General features: G+C 41.2%; 1 protein-coding gene across 1 annotated transcript in view; it reads left to right on the top strand.

Moving 5' to 3' along the window:
* The window catches only part of LOC135702502 (neuropeptide CCHamide-2 receptor-like), a 238,605-nt gene that overhangs the window by 160,412 nt on the left and 58,303 nt on the right, over nt 1-19,890 (top strand). Inside the window, exon 2 of the mRNA XM_065223573.1 lies at nt 1,195-1,549. Coding sequence (XP_065079645.1) covers nt 1,212-1,549 — 338 coding nt within the window. The 5' untranslated portion in view covers nt 1,195-1,211. The remainder of the gene's footprint in view (nt 1-1,194; nt 1,550-19,890) is intronic.

The following is a 19,890-nucleotide window of genomic DNA, read 5'->3' as shown; positions in this document are numbered from 1 at the left end:
AGATATCCATCAGAAGAATGCACTTAGAGATGAAACAATATTGATCTTATTTTAGCATGGAAATGGAATCACATCAACTCAAATTCATTATCATTTAGATCGTTTTTTCTATACCGAGGGTAGAAACCATTCTGTCCATTTCCACGCTACCACGTAGGAGGTTGTACTTCCATTGAACTCTTTGAGTTGTGCTCTACCCTTTACCCAAGGATCCTCAATCAAATTCAAGGACAACTAATTGAGACTTTTCCATTTTGACGATGACGCAAGGAGCGATGAAAACTTTTCACGTTTACTTTTTCCCAACTTATAAAAGCATTTAATCACGGTAATGATCGGATGATAGAGTGCAGGCGGTCCGCTGTCAGTGTCAGATGTCACATATTTGAGTGTAGCAAGGATGAGCGCAAATCATATCTGGGGTGTGCAGCCGCAAATTCCATATGTTTGACGACGACATCATTTCCATATTTCACAAGCGTAAACATCGGCAGTCAAGGGCCACCACAATGGGTCCGCCTACGTTTGCGGAAATTTGATAGTTAACCCATGAGTTATCTGTCAAATGTACGTCAATGCAACGCAAACGGATCCATTGTGCGAGGCCCTTCAGGACGATAGAAATTTCTTTGCCGCTATTCAGGCGGTGCTGGAGATTTTTTTTCCGTTGTGGTGTGAGAGCGGAATTTTGCGTGGAAAACCAAATTCAAATTAAGCGTGAAATTCGAGATGCTTCCTTTCGACTCTGCTTAGCTTCAATTTATGCAAATTAACGAACCGTGAGTAATGAGTTGCTCAACGGAAGTCGACAGAGGTTAAGTTATCGCTTGGCTAACTGGTAGATAAAGCACTTTTAAAAGCCAAATAAGTTGTGCTTTGGTGGAAGGCTAAAAGTTTTCAAAATAATTGAAAGCAAATCGATCCACGTCATAAATGCCGACAGCTGCCGTTATAACTCAAATTCAGCTTCACTTTGTGCCCCTGGTGGAATTGCTTCCCAGTTTGACAAATTGAAAAATTCTCTTTCAGCGATGCCAAGTTTCGTGTGAGTGTGAGTAAACTGGATACACACGTTTCACCCGAAGGTAGTAAACAATTTGCCAAATGACCTGGATACGTGCCAACGAATCCCTTGACTCCAATCAACAGGAAGGAATACTTTGTAACCACTTTACTTCTCCTTTAAATTTTCAGACGCGTCGGTTCCAACGATGGAGCTGCGGCGCCTGCTAAACAACGGAAGCGGAACGGAATCGGTTACGGTGGACTTTGAGCAGATTCTGGGCTTCCCGGTGTCGTCGACGGTGGAGGACATTTTCGGAACAAATCGAATACAGAAATCCGTTCGCATGCTGGAATCAACCGAGACCACGCTGCCCTTCGATGTGTCCATTGACCACGTGGACGATTACGAACCGTACGAGGAGCGGTTGGAGACCTACGTGGTCCCGGTGGTGTTTGCCATCATCTTCATCGTGGGAATCCTAGGGAACGGAACGTTGGTGATAATCTTCTTGCGGCACCGAGCCATGCGGAACATTCCAAATACGTAAGTTGAAATTGATTACCGCTGCGTGGATTGGTAGTTAAATTATCGTATCATTCCGGAGGACTTGCTATAGCTTGTTATGTTATGCTTTGTTATGGAGACGGGTGAAATCAAACAGGCTAATTGAATTCCCCCCCCCCCCCAAGAAAAGGTTATCGCTATGACGAGCTCCGCGGATGATGCACACACTGCTGCTTCTAGTGAATGGGAATTCCACTCCAAATGGAGCAACGATTTGTTCCGCACCGGCTTTTAAAAAATAACTTCCACATACCTTCGTTGTCCATGAGGTTGAATGCCTTCCCTCCTCTAATTCGGTAACAAGAGATTCACAATTCACAATTTTAAATTAAAGTTAAAAATCATTAACAATGGAGACCATTTGGGTGTTGATTTGGTCACTAGGCCTATTTTTTTATAGTGAGAGGATGAACTTGGAAACAACATTTGAAATTGTTAAAAAATAAATCTATGTAGAATTATTCTCGGATCTCGGATTAAGACAATTTATGCACATTATTGTTTTCAAGATTCGGAGGTTTAAAAAATTAAGTTTTAGAGACTGAGGCTTTTAAAGTATTTTGAGATTTGTTATTTTTTGTTTGAGTACCTAGACTTACGAAAAAATATGCTTACGAGAATTAATCATTTTGTTCGACCATTTTCCACAGAGATGGCGCTGTTCCTCTGGTAGGAAGTGATAAAAATCCCCATATAGAAATTGAGAGAAGTGGGAATAATTCGCTTTCGGTGCATATTCAGGTGAAAAAAAGTGAACGACAACCTAAAGAAGTTAATCAGGGACTTTGTAGTTCAGTTTTTCCCCGGAAATTATTGTTAAATAAGCTACAATTAATTAAAAATTAATTTACCCTGCTTTACTACCATTTCCCAGAGAGCCAAAAAATTCAAATTTGAGAGAGAAAATTTGCTCTCACAACCTCAATCACTCAACATGCCATGTATTTTGTTGACGCTCGATTTGTGATTTCCCGTTCACAGATTACAAACTAGAGTACCTGCAGACCCCCTTCACTCTTTGGATTTTTTTAGAGACAGATAACAGCGCCAAACGGTTTGTGACGAGACAACGCTGAACTGCAGCGTTGGATGAAAACACGCACACCAACATCTATACATGTACGAACAAACCCACACAACTGAGTGGACGGTACAGCGCAAATCAAAACACGAAGCGGTGTCATCATTCATCGTCTTCATTCAGCTTCTTCTACTTCCGTTTGCGTTTGCTTTCACTTCCTATGTTATAAAATAGGAAACTAATGATTATTCCAATGTAATTTTTGAATAGAATGTGTGCTGCGTTGGCCAAAGAAGACGGCATATTTTATTACGTTTAGCAATGATTTCGATACGTTGCATTTCCAGTGACTGGGGTGTTGGAATAGTTCTTTAGAACGAGTAAATGATTTTCCCATGTTTACTTCTATGCTCCAGCTCCGCAAATCATCAATTACTATTAGAGATTTGCATCTTACTGATACCGGTGGTATATTGGAAACTCTTTCGCTCGAAAGCAAAACATATTACAAGCACATCATGATGCACGCTTGGATGTGTGATTGTTTTCTCAAGTGTTTCTGTTGCATATAAAGTGGTAATGATTGAAAATCGGAACAATCACAAACAAGTAAAAATCTTGCTATCGCAAAATAATGATGATGACTTCGAGAATGATATCGTCCTCTTTCCTCGGCTGATCATCAACGTCCGCATTGACTCCCAACAGTTTCAATGTACACTCAACAGATGGCACTGCGATCACATACGGGTGGTAATTATATGGCTTGTATGAGGAATTGATTAGTGGGATATCTTGTTGATTAGATATCTTTGGTACCTGCCACTACAAAAGATGTCTGGTACCATTTACTTTAACATTTGAAATCCCTCCTTTTTTAAATATTCTGTGCAAAAGATACTTTATGCTCCGCCCCATACATAAAATTCGGCGGGAAATTCTGTGAGGGGTGAGCTATTTTGTGTACAGAATGTGTAAAAAAGGAGGGACTTCGAATAATAATCTAAATGCATATATAGAGGTACCAGACATGTTTTGCACTGCAGTGTCCTCTGTGAACACTTATAGGAAAACAGATTGTGAGTAGTTTCCAATAGATGTCACCGCAAACAACAGCTGTGATATCTGATGGAACATGAATGCAGAAGCTTGACAAAATGATCAATTGATCAAAAATTTGAGAACAGAAATACAGTAAACATTGTGACTAACAGAAATACAGTAAACATGAGGGTGTGAAAATTGTTTGTTGACAATCGTTTACTGTTTTCTGTTCGATACTTTCAAACGTTTTATTGAATATAAATAGTGTTTTTATTCGTGAAACGTGTTTCGTTCATTTGTTTATATGTTCTATTTCATCACACCGTTGGAGTCTCGTCAGTTTTTTTGACTCGGAAGTGTAGAGTTGGGTTTATATGTTGGTGTACTGAATACGTCCCTGGACCTTGATATTATTATGGTAATGGTGAACGATAGACGCACGGGCGTGGTTGAGCGAAAAGTCGTGCACGGCGAATGAGAACGACTCAAATTTGAGTTTAGATCACTCATAATCGCCAAAAGTGCAGGAACGCAGCGATGAGTTAAATTTGTCTCATGGTTTCCTGTGGAAAACCTAAAAAATCTGCCGGAAAATGAGGAAATTGACGAAAATTTTATTCAGTCTCGGAGTAGTACCAATAGACTGAGTGAATCCAATCTTTACTTTTCTCAAATTCGGGATTTTTTCCCTGGAAAAACTTGGGAAAACATGAGGCAAAATTACTCATCGCTGAGTTCCTGCACTTTTGACGATTATGAGTGAACTAAACTCAAATTTGAGTCGTTCTCATTCGCCGTGTGATTAAAGAGGATTCGTGAAGTAACCGGCAATCCGGCAAGGCGAACGCAAGCAAGTGGACTGCAACACCAGGACTCTGGACCCTACAATTGGCGCAGACGGTACGATAATTTTGTTTCTTTTTTGCTTCCTGAAATCTCGTGAGCACAGAGAAGAGACAGTGTGCTTTGCGCTACCTAATTTCGTACCCCTCTCAGTTATGGTGAGCTGTGTGAAGTAAACGAACGAGGCACAAGGGAAATGAGCGAGCCTTGTATCAATACATGCGAGTTTCTGTTGCGACGTGCATAGCGATGTCTCGTCTCTTGCCGGGTCGAGCGGGGAGCATGGGCTGCGTGTACATGAAACAGCTCGTGTGCATTTTCTCGTGAGCTCGTCTCGCGTACTTTTCTCGTGCTGGAAGATTGATTGTTTACGCAGTACGGTGTATTTTTATTAAGAAAGATAGAAGGATTAGTAATGTCAATTTAAAACCACTATCTTATTTGCTTATCCTTGACAGAAGTCTGCACATTGTAGACAAAATACGCGTATCTGTCAAGGATAAGCAAATAAGGTAGTGGAATTAAATGAAAATTACTAATCCTTCCCGCATAAACAATAACCATAAAAAGCGCCTAAACACCAATTCGGGATATCATCCCTAGTTTATTTGGTATGGTCGTACTATTTATGATATCGGTAAAGTATGGTACCCGTTTATTATGGTTCTCTTTTTCTTTATACAGGAATTCCACTAATATGCCCACATTCGGCAAATTTTTTTGTTTTTATTTTATTTTATTTTATTTTTTGGCAGTACGTTTCGCATATGGACAAATTTACTTCACCAAAAACTGTTTTTTTCTGACACATTTTGATTTTTTTTATATTGGAAATCCAAGCGAATCAGTTTTTCCTTATAAGGATTAGATAGATTCCTGAAAAAAAATTACATACACGCACTTAGAGTAAACCACACTATCCCAATCCAACTTTTTTTTTTCATCTTTCATGATGAGATATAAACAATATTTTTGCACACTTAGATTTTTTGCAAAAATGGGCCGAGCAGCTCGGCTTTTTATATTACTGGATCTCAGTGAAAAACTTGCCGAGATTCAGCTAACAAACATAAATGATATCCAGCAAAATAAAATGCCGAGCTGCTCGGCCCATTTTGGCAAAAATTAATTAATTAATTTAGCTTTATTTAGGAGGCTTTCAGCCTTAGGCTGGTTCGCCTCCGAATATTTTGGCAAAAAATCTAAGTGTGCAAAAATATTGTTTATATCTCATCATGAAAGATGAAGAAAAAAAAAGTTGGATTGGGATAATGTGGTTTACTCTTGGGTTTACTTCTTTGCACGTCGATAGAAGCTTTTGGTTTATTATTTGCAAGGTTATTTGTGCGATTTAATTTCAAAATATCATTAAAATAATTTTAAAAGATCGAAAAAAGGAAAACAAACTGTGAAATATTCAGCTTAGTAACAGATTTCCCTATTTTTACACCATGCGTTAACCAACCTGCCACAATACAATTGAAGAGTTGGATTTTTTTTCCCTAATTTCTCAGATCATAATTTTTTTATTCTATTTAGGGAGCTTTAATATATCCGACGAGTTTAATGATTTTCTTGATTATTAAAAACGTTAGTCTGAGATTTTAAAATGTTCTAACCAATCGTTATCTTGATTTTTTGTAAATCACATAATAATGAACTGCTTTATGTCTAGTGTCTGTGACTTGTTACATATTTTCTATATATAGTTTATATAATCACATAAAGCATTGCATTCTAACTAAAAAAGCAACAAACCGAACAATTGTGGTTGCTCAACAAATTTACATTTTGTACAGTAATTTAAATTGGTTACTCTCATTCAACTTTGTGATATTAGTAGGAGAGGTGCATTTATCTAATAAGTGCTCTGAAGACACAAGACGGAAACCGCACCTTTATCACACTTTGTTAAAACGCGCCTATTTGTTTGGTGTGAAATGCGAAATATATGTTCAAACTAGAATATACTCACACTAGCCATTTAGATCTTAGCTAGCGGGTTTTTTTCACATTGACACTTTGCATCAAAAATTCAACAAAAGCAGACCTAAATTTCACCAGCTCAGAAACTATGAAGACTTGAAATCCTCTCTGCAGAAATCATAGACTCTAAAGACATGAAGAACACTGGAACTCTTTTCCTGTCCTTTGTTGGATGAAGAGTGATGTGGCACATATTGAGCGGTCAGATTTGATTTGCAATATCAGAAAATCTTACGTAAGTACTTTTAATACCAAAGAGTTGGAGGTAAAAGCCTTCATGACAAGCATTTGCTGCCCTTAGGTCCGTATTACTGTAGAACCCCACGCACGATTCACTCAGAACCTGTATCTCTGAAGTGCACCAGAAGCCACCATCATAGCGGTAGTCATTTGATGTCTGAAAGCATTACATCAGAATACGTCATCGAACTTTCAACGAGTCATCGAAAGTCTTTGTTAACAAGCTCATAATTTACAACATTGTTGGAGCAACATTAGAGCATTTTAAATCAAACCGTTCTAAAGCCCTTTCCTCACAAATCGAATGCCACCCACGCAAACTATCAGCATCATCGAGTAGGGGAAAGTTTCCCCTTAACGATTATGCTGTTGGTTTGCGTGGGCAGCTTTTGCTTTGTGAAGAAATGGTTTTACAACGGTACTATTGTTGCTCCAGATTGTTAGTATTGGAACCATGAAAATAGATGTGTCTTCCCAAAATTATGCTGGATATATAATTATGTACCGTACTGAATCTAAATCCACACACCTCATATGTTTTCCATAAGTTGTACGGATTTCGGTCCCACACGGTAAGTTGATTCGGCCATGTCCGATTGTCCCTTATGTTTTGCAAATAAATGAAACTGGGTTATCCAATTGAATATTATTCAAGCTTGCCATTTTTGAAAGCAAAATTCATTTATTCATGTTTAGTAGAAAAAGAAACAGTTCTTAAAAAAAAAACTTAAAAATTAAAGAAATCAAGTATAAAATTCACATTTTCTTTTTAGGTCTTATTAAAATCCACTTTCTGCAGAAGCTCCTGGTTAAGACGAATGAACAAGATATTCCGTAGATTTTCCTCGCTTAGTAGTGTCCGGTGTTTAGTAAGAATCAACGCCAATACGCTGAACGAACGTTCCACGCTGACCTGTGTACAAGGTATCGCCAAAAGTGCAGAAACCAAGTTATACAACTCCGGTTTTGTGCTTCTGAAACGATACCACCATTCTAAAATAGAATTCTCTTTATTCTCCGGTAGTTTCAGCCGTGGCATTCTAGAGAGATCGCTGAGCTCATTCATAATGTGTATGTCCTCCAATGTATTGTTCGACTCATCGAGGGTATTGAGATATGCCTCAAAAGGGTCTTCGGGCTGTGTATTTGGTTGCTCATTACCAGTCGAAGACGAAGCAGCAGTGTTACCAATTTGGCAGCGACCTGCAATAGCTTGGATGGTTTCCCACGTTTGCTTGATGAACTCCTGAAAAAGGGAAATTTATTGGTTACATAAACACAACAAACGAAAAAAAAAGGTGGCATTACCAATGCTACGATTCTCTCTTCATCTGTTATGAACGGACTGTTTCGAAAATTGATTCGCTGATCGACAAATATTGCAGCCAAGAAAGATCTGTTACTCATCAGAACGACACGCCTTTTGTCCATCTTTTCAGCGATAACCTTAGATATTTCGTTATTTGCACTTCTCACATGGAATGTACATTTTTCCCAGATTAAGAAAAAGTCGCCAAAAGTTATCTGAGAGTTTTGGAGCTGTAACGTAGCATCTGCTACTGGTTTGAAAGCGTGGATGAAACACTCTAAAAAGTTCCACATATTATCGCCAATGATCTGCTCCTCTCCATCTGCTAACGTCAAAATAAAATCCTTTTCTTTGGTGAGAGATTGTACCATCGTGTATGTACTATTCCATCTCGTAGGACAGTCTAGCTTTGGCTTACTCCGCTTGCTCACAGCAAATAGCTTTTTATACGGTAACTTCCGCAGAGTTTTCACAACTTTCCGAATATCCAGAAGTTGTTCCTTCATTTTAGTCTCCTTTAGAGTATCACTCACGGCTAGCTGTAGTGTATGTTCTGCGCATCGCACTCCTTCAAGAATAGGCTCTATCAGTTGCATTTTCCGATCAACACATTCATCCTCTTGATTTTCCACACCACAATTTTCCTCTTCATCGTCTTCCTCTTCCTCGATGTTTGCGTCATCTAAAAATCCAGAGCCGTTAAGTTCCAGTTCCTGTGTCATCTTCAAACGGTTTATTGTAGCACGCATGTTCTGAGCATTATCTGTCGTAACCGTTAGTAGTCGGCGGATATCGATCCCATACGGCGTCAGGGTTTTAAGCACTTCTTCCGTGAGGTTTGCTGCAGTGTGTCTATCATGAAGCTCAATTATTTTGAGAGTACGTATCCTAATAGTTTTTTTGTCAACAAACTGGATATTTATTCCCAAAAACTCCCGGTCCATTCGGGTAGCTGCATCCATCTTGAGACAAACCATTTTACAGGCAATTTCATTTGTGATCATAAGTTGGATTTGATCTGCCACCTTTGACAATACCTTACGTATTGAATCCGGGTCCAAGTGTTTTGTCAACTTAAGTCCCTCCTCAATTGGCCTTACGATGTTTTGAAACGCAGGATATTTGAGCATATTCAAGGGAAGACCATTTACGGTTACAAGTTCGACCATTGATGAAATATAGGTTTTATGGTCGATTCGTACCTCAATCTTTGAAATTTTTCTCGAAGGACCAGCGTCACCTTGATCGTCATCATCCAGCAGCCCTCGTTGTCGTGCGAAATCTTTGTGAAGAGTTTTGTAGTGTCGATGGTAACTGAATTTCCTCAGGTCAGTTAACTTTTTGTTGCATAACAAACAAATCGCCTCTTTTGCGGCGATATTTATATTGAACAGTTCTTCATCACTGACAATTCTACGCGCCATCTTTCAGAGAAAAAAAACTGACACGAAAAGCACAACTTCTTCCGACAGCACAAAATATTATTTTGTGGCGAAAAGGTACACGAGAAAATCTCACGAGCTCTAACGCGCGAGCTGTCTCAAGTACATGCAGCACAAATACCTCTCTCGTGTCGGAAAGCGACGAGACATTCTCAAACACCTCACAATTATTTACGAATGAGAAGCAAAAGAGCAAAAACCAACTCGTATGTGATATGCCCGGGCGCAACGTTAATAGAGAGAAAAGTGGAGAGAGAGAGTCAAAATGTTCTCGTCACTTGAAACTGATGCGCGTGTGCAGGAAGTCTTTTTTGTATTTTTTGTGCTGAGGAGTGGTGACGAACAATTTGGAAAGAATGAACATCAAACAATTTTTGGACGAGGTAAGTGAAGTTGATATCGATTATAAATACGATTTATATGGCAGAGAAGGTCCCTGAAAAGATGGATAAGCTAGACCAGTCAGCTGAAGCCAGGTGCTAGTCCAGTTACCGGCTGAAGAGCATCTTGAAGAATGGCACCCTGCGAGTTGGACCTGAATTCAGCATTGGAAAATTGGTGTGAGACCGAAAAACAAAATCGAAGGACACACATATATACATGAAATTAGCTAGTCCAGTTGTACAGCTAAAGATAGAGAGAAACATACTCACACAAATGCTAGGCCAGCTTTAAGCTGAAGGGCATTAGAAGACCGAAAATGAAAAATTGAAGCACGCACACATTAACTTGCTAGTCCAGCTGTATAGCTGAAGAGCACGAGAGAGTCCGGTGAAGTGAACCGAAGCTCAGAAATTGAAATGCTGAGTGATGAAGAGGCGAGCCCGGTTGCGTAAACTGAAGCGCACCAATAGAAACGCTAGACCAGCTGCGAGCTGTAGAGCGAGAAACAAGAGCAAGCTCGGTTGGAAACCGAAGTCCACCACTACATGCAGCATTGGTACGCTAGGCCAGCTGAGAGCTGTAGGGCGATATCAAAAAGTGGGACCGGTTAAATACCGAAGCACACACACTGCTGCTGAAGAATGCGATGCGAGCTATACAGGGTTTTAGCCGTCGGGTGTATGAAAAGCAAAGATATTGATTATTAAAAATATTAGCATGCCTGGATTAAAATACGGTAAACGAAGCGCATATGTGCATTTGTTTTAAAAACTAAAATGAGTTATGATTTGCTGTTGACCCCATTTGGCCCATGATCCTCATTTGTTGTAGTTGTGAGTATCGGTTTTGATTGCGGAAGTTTGAAGGCGTCTGTAATATTCATGGCGATGGAATACATTTGGAAGTGACACAGGTCTACGACAATTCCTGATTCAGAAGGAAGGATGGAGGAAGACTAAGTGTATGGCCAAAATACACTGTAACGGTTCTAGTTTCGTTTATACCAGGTTTCAGAATGGTTGAATAAAACAGGGTTTACGTATAGTGTTCAGCAACAGGCATTTTATGTTATTAAGAATTATGCTGTGTATGAAGATTGGAAGGAATGAAGGAAGTTTGTTTCCGATGTTGATGTTGGTGATCGATGTTTGCAGACTTGATTCGCTCACTTGTGCGCTTGCTTGATGAGTTAATTTTATGGCTTGCATGTCCGATGGTAAATGTATGCACTGCATGTCCAGTGGCCATCACAAAGGAGGCACAAATGATGCTATTTCTAAAGTTAACTGATAATTTGGGTTTGTCTGAGAACAGCGTTATCAATGGGATAATGGATGGCGATCAATGAGGATTTGTAGAATTGTAATGTTTTTTTTTTATATAATTACTTTATTTGTACAGGCTCAATCGAATAAACTTTACCGAGCCGAGTTATCCTTTGCGTTATACATTATTACTGTCTTAAATTTAAAGTTAAAGGAACTGGACCGAGTACTCGCGGTTGTCTCGAGGTTAGTGGAGATTTACAATTTTTCGGATGGGAAAAGGGAAGAAGGAGGTTTGAAATGTGGTTTACGATACAACTATTTAATTAATCCTAAAGCATGAAATTATTTCTATTCATCTTGAAAACAAACATTGAAAAAAAAAACCCACACGTACAAAATACAAACTAAGCACAAGGTTAATCAAACTTACAATCTAAGGTTAATATCCTTAAAGTAAACATATATGAGTTTCATAAACTCCAGATCGCGTCTAGCCAAAATATCCCGAACTGGAACATTAGGTTGTCTACCTCGAGCCCGAAGGGAATCATAAAAATGTGATCTGACTCCACGATACTCCGCACAAGACCAAAGGATGTGATCAGCGTCCTGGTAACCTTGTCCACATTCACAGAGATTGCTGTCTCCCAACCCCACACGGAACAAGTGAGCGCTTAGACAATAGTGATTGGACATGAGACGAGACATCACGCGTATGAAGTCTCGACTCAAGTCCAACCCTTTGAACCATGCAAACTTCGACACCTTAGGGATAATTGAATGTAGCCATCGTCCCAAGCTCCCTTCGCTCCATTGATGTTGCCAGCTAACGAGCGACTGCTGACGATAAATAGAGAAAAATTCACTATAGGCGATCTGTCGATCATAAATGTCGCCTTCCATAGCGCCCACCCTCGCAAGTGAATCCGCCTTCTCATTGCCCAAAATTGAGCAATGCGAAGGGACCCACGCGAAGGTGATGATGAAAGAGCGCACGGATAAAGTACTAAGCAGTTCTCGTATTTTCAAGAGAAAATACGAGAAGTGCTTTACCGGCCTAATGGAACGGATAGCCTCGACAGAACTGAGACTATCCGTAAAAATAAAGTAGTGGGCTGGAAGAAGTGAAGCAATAGTTTCCAAAGTGTAGTGAATTGCTGCCAGTTCAGCCACATACACAGAACAAGGAGCTTCAAGTTTTCGAGAGGCGCTATGAAATTCATTAAATACACCAAAACCAGCGGACTCCTCTATTAGAGATCCATCTGTGAAAAACGTTCTTGCAGAATCAACATGGCCAAACTTTGCAGCGTATAATGACGGAGCAATCATAGGACGATGATGCTCTGGAATTCCGCGGATTTCCTGCGTCATAGATAAATCAAAATTCACTGAATTGCCGAAATCGGAGAAGACTACACGATTGGGAATATTTCTTGAAGGGCTGCTGACATCCTGTGTTAAATAAAGGTAGTACAAAGTCATAAAACATGTTTGAGGATTTAGCTCCAGAAGCTTCTCAAAGTTTTCGATCACCAGTGGGTTCATTACTTCGCAACGGGTGAGGAGCCTCAGAGATAACTCTGAAAATCGGACGGATAGTGGCAACATGCCCGCCAGCACTTCGAGACTCATAGTATGAGTCGAGTGCATGCATCCTAACGCGATACGAAGACAACGATACTGGATCCGTTCCAGCTTGATGATGTGCGTTTTAGCTGCCGACTGGAAGCAAAAACTACCGTACTCTAAAACCGATAAAATCGTTGTCCGGTACAACGTCAGATCTTGTGGATGGGCTCCCCACCACGTTCCGGTAATTGATCGAAGGAAATTGATCCTTAGTTGGCATTTTCGTCTCAGATACTCAATGTGGGATCTCCAGGTGCATTTGGAATCGAACCAGACCCCGAGATATTTAAAAGACATGGAATGAGTGATCGGTTTACCCAAAAGTTGAAGCTTCGGTTGTGCTGGGCTATGCTTCCTAGAAAAAACGACCAACTCAGTTTTCTCCGTGGAGAATTCGATACCTAGCTGAATAGCCCAAGTAGACAAATTGTCCAAGGTATCCTGTAAGGGTCCTTGCAGGTCAACCTCTTTTGGCCCTGTGATAGACACTGCGCCATCATCTGCAAGTTGTCTCAACGTGCAATTGTCACTAAGACAATTGTCAATTTCTCTAACGTAGAAATTGTACAAAAGGGGGCTTAAACATGAGCCTTGGGGGAGACCCATGTAGCTAAATCGAAAAGCTGTAGAGTTTCCATGAGAAAAGCTCATATGTTTTTCTGACAGCAAATTGTACAAAAAATTATTCATTAATGGAGACAATCCACAAGCGTGGAGTTTCTCTGAAAGAACTTCAACGGATACTGAATCAAAAGCCCCCTTGATATCCAAGAACACAGAAGCCATTTGCTCTTTCTTAGCAAAAGCCAACTGAATTTCCGAGGAAAGCAACGCGAGACAGTCGTTCGTTCCCTTACCCCTACGGAAACCAAATTGAGTATCTGAAAGAAGGTGGTTCGTCTCAACCCATTTGTCGAGGCGAAAAAGGATCATTTTCTCCATCAATTTTCGAATACACGACAGCATCGCGATGGGCCGATACGAATTGTGATCCGACGCGGGTTTATCAGGCTTTTTAATGGCTATCACCCTTACTCGTCTCCAGTCGTCGGGAACAATATTGAGCTCCAAGAACTGATTGTACAAGTTCAACATGCGCCTCTTAGCGACGTCTGGGAGGTTTTTCAGCAAGTTGAACTTGATTCTATCAGATCCCGGGGCAGAATTGCCACACGAAAGGAGAGCGAGTGAAAGTTCCACCATTGAAAAAGGCTGACTGATTTCGTCTACCGAATTCGCGGTTTCGCGAGGAGTCAACTGCGACGGCACGGAATCCGGACACACTTTTCGCGCGAATTTAAGAATCCATTGATCCGAGCATTCCTCGCTTTCGTTGTTAGTAGACCGGTTACGCATTCTTCGCGCCGTACTCCAAAGCGTATTCATAGACGTTTCGCGTGACAATCCGTCTACAAACTGCCGCCAGTAACCCCGTTTTTTGGCCTTGATGAGGCTCTTGAGTTCGCGTTCGAGAGATGTGTATGCGTTGAAATGCTCGCGTGTTCCACGTTTCCGAAAAAGTTTAAACGCGTCGGACTTTTTACGGTAAACCTCCGTGCATTGTTGATCCCACCAGAGCGATGGTGTTTTCTTACGAATAGACGATCGCGGCACCGGTCGTGTTTGAGCTTGAAGTGCGCTGTCGACGATGAGATTAGAGAGGAAATTATATTCCTCCAACGGCGGAAGCTCTTCCACTGACGATACTGTATCGTCTATCGCGGATTGGAACTTAGTCCAATCGATGTTACGGGTTAGATCATACGCGACGTTAACGGATTCTGACGAGTTGAACCCACTGGCAATCGAAATTTTGATCGGCAAATGATCACTACCGTGCGGATCCTGGATTACATGCCAAGTGCAATCCAACGATAGTGAATTGGAGCAAAAGGTGAGGTCTAATCTGCTACCATTCGAGGATGGACCAGCCAAACGTGTTACTTCTCCATTGTTAAGTATTGTCATGTTGAAGTTGTCGCAGAGATCATAAATCAAAGTAGAACGGTTATCATCGTACAGCTCCCCCCAGCCTGTACCGTGGGAGTTAAAATCTCCCATGATCAACCATGGAGCGGGAAGTACCGCACATATGTCGAAAAGTTGTTTGCGATTAACAGAGACTCTAGGAGCAATATATACAGAAGCAATACAAAGGCTCTTACCTTTAATGGTAGCCTGACATGCGACAACTTCAATACCGGGGAATTCGGGAAGATTCACTCTATAGAAGGAATGGCACTTTTTGATCCCCAAAAGTACCCCTCCTCCACGTGAATCCTCACGATCCAATCGAATAATGTTAAAATCAAAAAAAGGGAGATCAATTTCTGAAGAGAGCCATGTTTCACAGAGGGCAAATGCATCGCAATTATTGTTGTGGACTAAATACTTGAACGAATCTAATTTCGGAATAAGACTTCGACAATTCCACTGTAGAACAGTGATCAAATCCCCGACCTCGTTTGGAAAATTATCCATCGAAGGAGATGATAGCTGCAAGAAGGGGTACCATTTTGAAGTCAATTGCTTCAAGAAGGATTTCACAGTCGGAAGCAATGTGAGGACAATGCTTTTCAGAGGATCAGAAATGTTGAGGTATTTGAGAATACCGTCCACAATGTCATCAAATGAGAACAGCCCAGATGAAGTAGGGGTTTCTGTTCTTAAAATTGGGGCATCAGGGGTTTTGGATGTCCCCGGAAGAGGTGGAAAATCCTGGGTATAATCAGTTCTGCGGAATCCAGGAGGAGTAGAAGTCTCCTTTTTTCCACCACTCCTTGATTTGGGCAAGCTGATTTGGGGTTCTTGATCTGCAACTTTCCGCGAACGGATGCGTTTTCGTTTCCGGGCAGAACCTTCCGGAAAACTGAAAGAAACTCCCTCCTCAGCCAAGTCAGAGCCAGACTCGTCATCTGACAAAAGAGCGAAGGGATTTGTTTCGTTGGTCGATGGCTTGGCTGTCTTAAGCATTTCTGCAAAAGACCGCCTGGAACGTTCCTTAAGGGAGCGTTTCATTTTGTCCCCGAGCTGTTTGTACGCCGGGCACGACGAGAGAGCATGAGGAGGAGTTCCGTTGCAGTACACGCATTTTGGTGCAGTAGCTGCGCAGGCGCCATCCTCATGCTTCTCCCCGCATTTGGAGCAGCGTGCCTTGTTGCCGCAGTGGGAGGCCGTATGTCCCAACCGCTTACAATTCTGGCAGTTCATGACCCGAGGTACAAACAACCGCACAGGAAGACGAAGTTTTCCCAGCTCGATGTATTGAGGAAGGGCAGATCCAGAAAAGGTCACCCGAAACGAGTCTGTGGGGGTAAAACTCTTTTTACCCTCGCTGAGCGATACTGACTTCATTCTATGAACGGCCAGTATCTTTACCGGAGGAAGCAAGGGGTTCTTGAATCGGCCAACCGCTTGCTTCTCCAGTATCTCGGGGTTCAGGCTCGCCTCAGTGACCACGCCTTCGATCTCCACATCAGAGGCTGGAATGTACACCCTATATTCCAGTGTGAAAAACTGGGAAACAGCAATTTCATTAGCCTGTTTCAGGTTAGCGACGGTCACACGAAGTTTGTTGTGCCTAACCTTCGTTATTTCGGTCACGGCAGAGAATCGCTTTGTCAGATCATCAGATATCTGAACAACATTCAAGGGTTTGTTTTTGGGCTGAAAATAGACAACCCATGGGCCAGTCGAGTCATTCGGGTAGGCCCGCAATCTGGAGCTTTTCTCATCCTGCCCATTGACAGACTGAGACGACGAACCAGGGATGACATCATCATTATTCTGAGATGAATGGTCATCCATGTCGTCTTCTGACAAAACATCCATTTTGTTCAACTAGTGGGAGCGCAAAACGCTCTCCCACTGAACGCACAGACACAATACACAGAAAACACTACAAACACAGAAATACAAAATGAAAATTTAACTAATGGGGGAGGAAAAGAAACAAGAAAAAAACAAAAACTTATCTGATAATCCTATACTTCTACCACCGAGCTATATGTGTAGGCGTTTACACAGATGGCTGGAAGAGACGCGCTGCGTGGATGACCTTCGCTGTGGTGCACTTGATCGAGGCTCGGTACTCAGCGCACACAGGCGCACGATGATTGCTGAACGATGTAGATGTAGAAACGGGTGCTCACACTCGATGATGATGATACGTAAGCGGGTATGCGTGAGCGCGTATGCGTGACCACGCAACGATGATGCCCAAATCGGTTTGCGAATTACCAATAGCACGGATTAATCGTTCCGAAAATGACACTTTCTACTACAAAAACAACTCACTTTTCGATCAATTTACCGGGAACTATGCCAGGAGTCACTTAGTGAGAAAAAACTGATAATTTATATCAAGCGAATACCGAGAAAACTTCCAAAACAACGGAGCGCGAAACAAGTCGACCGTACTTCTTGCTAGGACGCAGTGGTATGAATTGTAATGTTGTAAGGTTAATTTTTCAAATCTCGGCTACATCGCTCCACCAGAATTTTGGTAGGTTTATTAGAAGAGAAAATGGGAGAGCGGCAATTACAGATTGCGCAGATAGATTGTCCGGCTGAGAAAGCTCGATTTATATTGATTCAGTTGTTTGTACAAAAGTACACACGGCCAGGCAACTGTGCGTCGCTCATGTAGCGTTAGGTTTACTCGATCCTTATGCGAGATAGCTTTGTGACGTTTTCCTAGACGCGGTTGTTCCTGTCAACATGCAAATTTCGTGCAAAGACGTGTTTTATAAAAATCGGTGAATCAAATTGACGGAATCGGATCTAATACAATACTAGATCATTAAAATGCACATGTTCTGTTTTTTTTGTGATGCAGATTTGAGGTGGGATTGTTCTTGATTAATGAGTAGATGAGCGTGATGTGGACGGTCAACTGTTATGGGATTTACTGTTCTACAATATGAAGTATGAGAGGTACATAATTGAGGTGTGAATGAGCCTCCCTAGGTCCCTGATTTATGTAAACTTATTACAAGCACAATGTGCTACGTGGGTCTCAGATATCCAAGTTATTTAGGCACGGTATTTCAAAGTCGGAGGGTTCGATAACCAGTTCGGCATAGAAATACCTTTGAGATGGACATTTTCTCGACTTTCCTTGACAAATAATATCATTGTGCTTGATCCATTGTTTACAAACACAAAGAAAATACCCTATCAAAGTGTTTCAAAGTACACTAAGTTTAGAGCAGACATAAGCTCATGTAAGAGTGTCAAATCCAAGAGGAAGAGACTCAACACAACATTGTACAAAGACTATCGAGGTACTCGTTCGGGAGAGGACTACTATGAGGGTAGGCTTAGATTCTAGTTTAGTGTAGTCATTTAAGATCAAGGAAATCATACGTAATCATTTTGTATGTTCTTGCTAGGATCATTTGAACAGAGATGGCTTACGGATTTAATAATGACTTTAGATGTAAGCTCCGACAAACGACATGCCACTCTGTTTTCATGTTTGGCAAAAGTTTTGTAGCTATAAATTTGAATTAACAGGATTCACTTCAGGTATTTTGCACATAGTCCATTCTATACGCAAAAGTACTGAAGGTCCGAAAGTGAAGATAACAAACTTCGCAAAGGGATTACCCAATTGAGCATGTTATAAAAGTCGGAAAGGCCAATGACGTGCACCTGATAGGACGGTACCTTGTCTTACATGATTTAAAAATGCAAGTGCATTTGTGTCATACGTTCAATATCCAACTGAAGAAGTGATAAAATCACACTGTTGTTCGAATGAATATTGGTATGTGTTCCAACTAAAACCATAAGAAAGAAGAAAATAAAATAAAATATATGTATAAATTAGGTCCATTCAAAAGACAAATGGGTTCATGAAGGCAACTTAAACAGCTAGTATCAGCTGTTTAAGGCTCGTGGAGTACCAGAGGATTTTAATCAAAGTAGCTTATAAACTATTAAATGTACTTTAAATAAGTGGTAACATTGGTGGATGATGTCTTATGATATTTAATTAGCTACTTGACGTGAAGAAGCACGATACTCTAAGTAGCAGTGTATTTCTAGAAAGTGTTTGTAAGTCTGAAAGTAATTTATTAAGTCAGTTTTGGTGAGACTGTGAGATGGCTAGGTTTGGCAATGATTTTCAATGTTAGCTGAAGAGCACATTTTCAATTTGAAGAAAAAAAAACAAGATTCATGGCATTTTAAAGTTCATGACAGGCTACGGATTCGCAGTATTTTTAATTGTAGCATTTCCGTTTTAACCTCATTTCAATAATCATGTCGACATTCTTGATCGATGGTAGCTTTTAATTTCAACCAATTCAAGTAAACTCAAATTTCAGCACTATTTGATTTATTTCCATGGAGAGAAGAAGGGATGTAGAGTTGGGTTTATATGTTGGTGTACTGAATACGTCCCTGGACATGGATATTATTATGGTATTGGTGAACGATAGACGCACGGACGTGGTTGAGCGAAAAGTCGTGATTAACGAGGATTCGTGAAGTAACCGGCAATCCGGCAAGGCGAACGCAAGCAAGTGGACGACAACCCTACAGGAAGAGTGTCAGTCGTCCTGGCCCTGTGTGTGAGTTGAAAAGTTGGTCTTCCAGTCTGTTACGTCTGACAAGTATGATCTATTTGTCGACCAGTACCACTCCTGATTCGTTCATTGGTTCCAGTGGCGGCTCCAGGGTTCCAGCATTATCAGTCATCAATCATCCGTCACCTACCGGTCGCCTAAGAACTCTGGGACGCATTGAAGTTGGCACTACGGAAGCCCCTTCTTATCCCGCCACAGTCGAGTTAATCCAGTCATCGTCCTACAGTCGTCCTGGACCTGTGTGTGGGCTTGGAGAAGGGGTATTCCAACCCGCAACTCAAGGCAAGTATGTTCGTGTCATCGCTAGTTCCGCTCCAGATTCGTCCGTTGCTTCCAGCGCCTCACCGCTTCAAGAGTAACAACCGGCTGATTTGACTGAACATCGGATCTGGGTGTACTACCAAAATGTACGAGGTATTCGGACAAAAATTGATGATCTATTCTTGGCTGCTGCTGATTGCGAGTATGACGTTATCATCTTGATTGAAACCGGACTTGGCGATAGCATCAATTCGACTCACATTTTTGGACCTGGCTACACTGTGATCGCAACTTAAG

Source organism: Ochlerotatus camptorhynchus, unplaced genomic scaffold, assembly GCF_037179485.1.
Source record: "Ochlerotatus camptorhynchus isolate MF236.1 unplaced genomic scaffold, CSIRO-AGI_Acam_v1.1 ptg000193l, whole genome shotgun sequence".
In the NCBI taxonomy this organism is placed as follows: domain Eukaryota; kingdom Metazoa; phylum Arthropoda; class Insecta; order Diptera; family Culicidae; genus Ochlerotatus; species Ochlerotatus camptorhynchus.
This window is presented reverse-complemented; position numbering and strand designations above follow the sequence as displayed.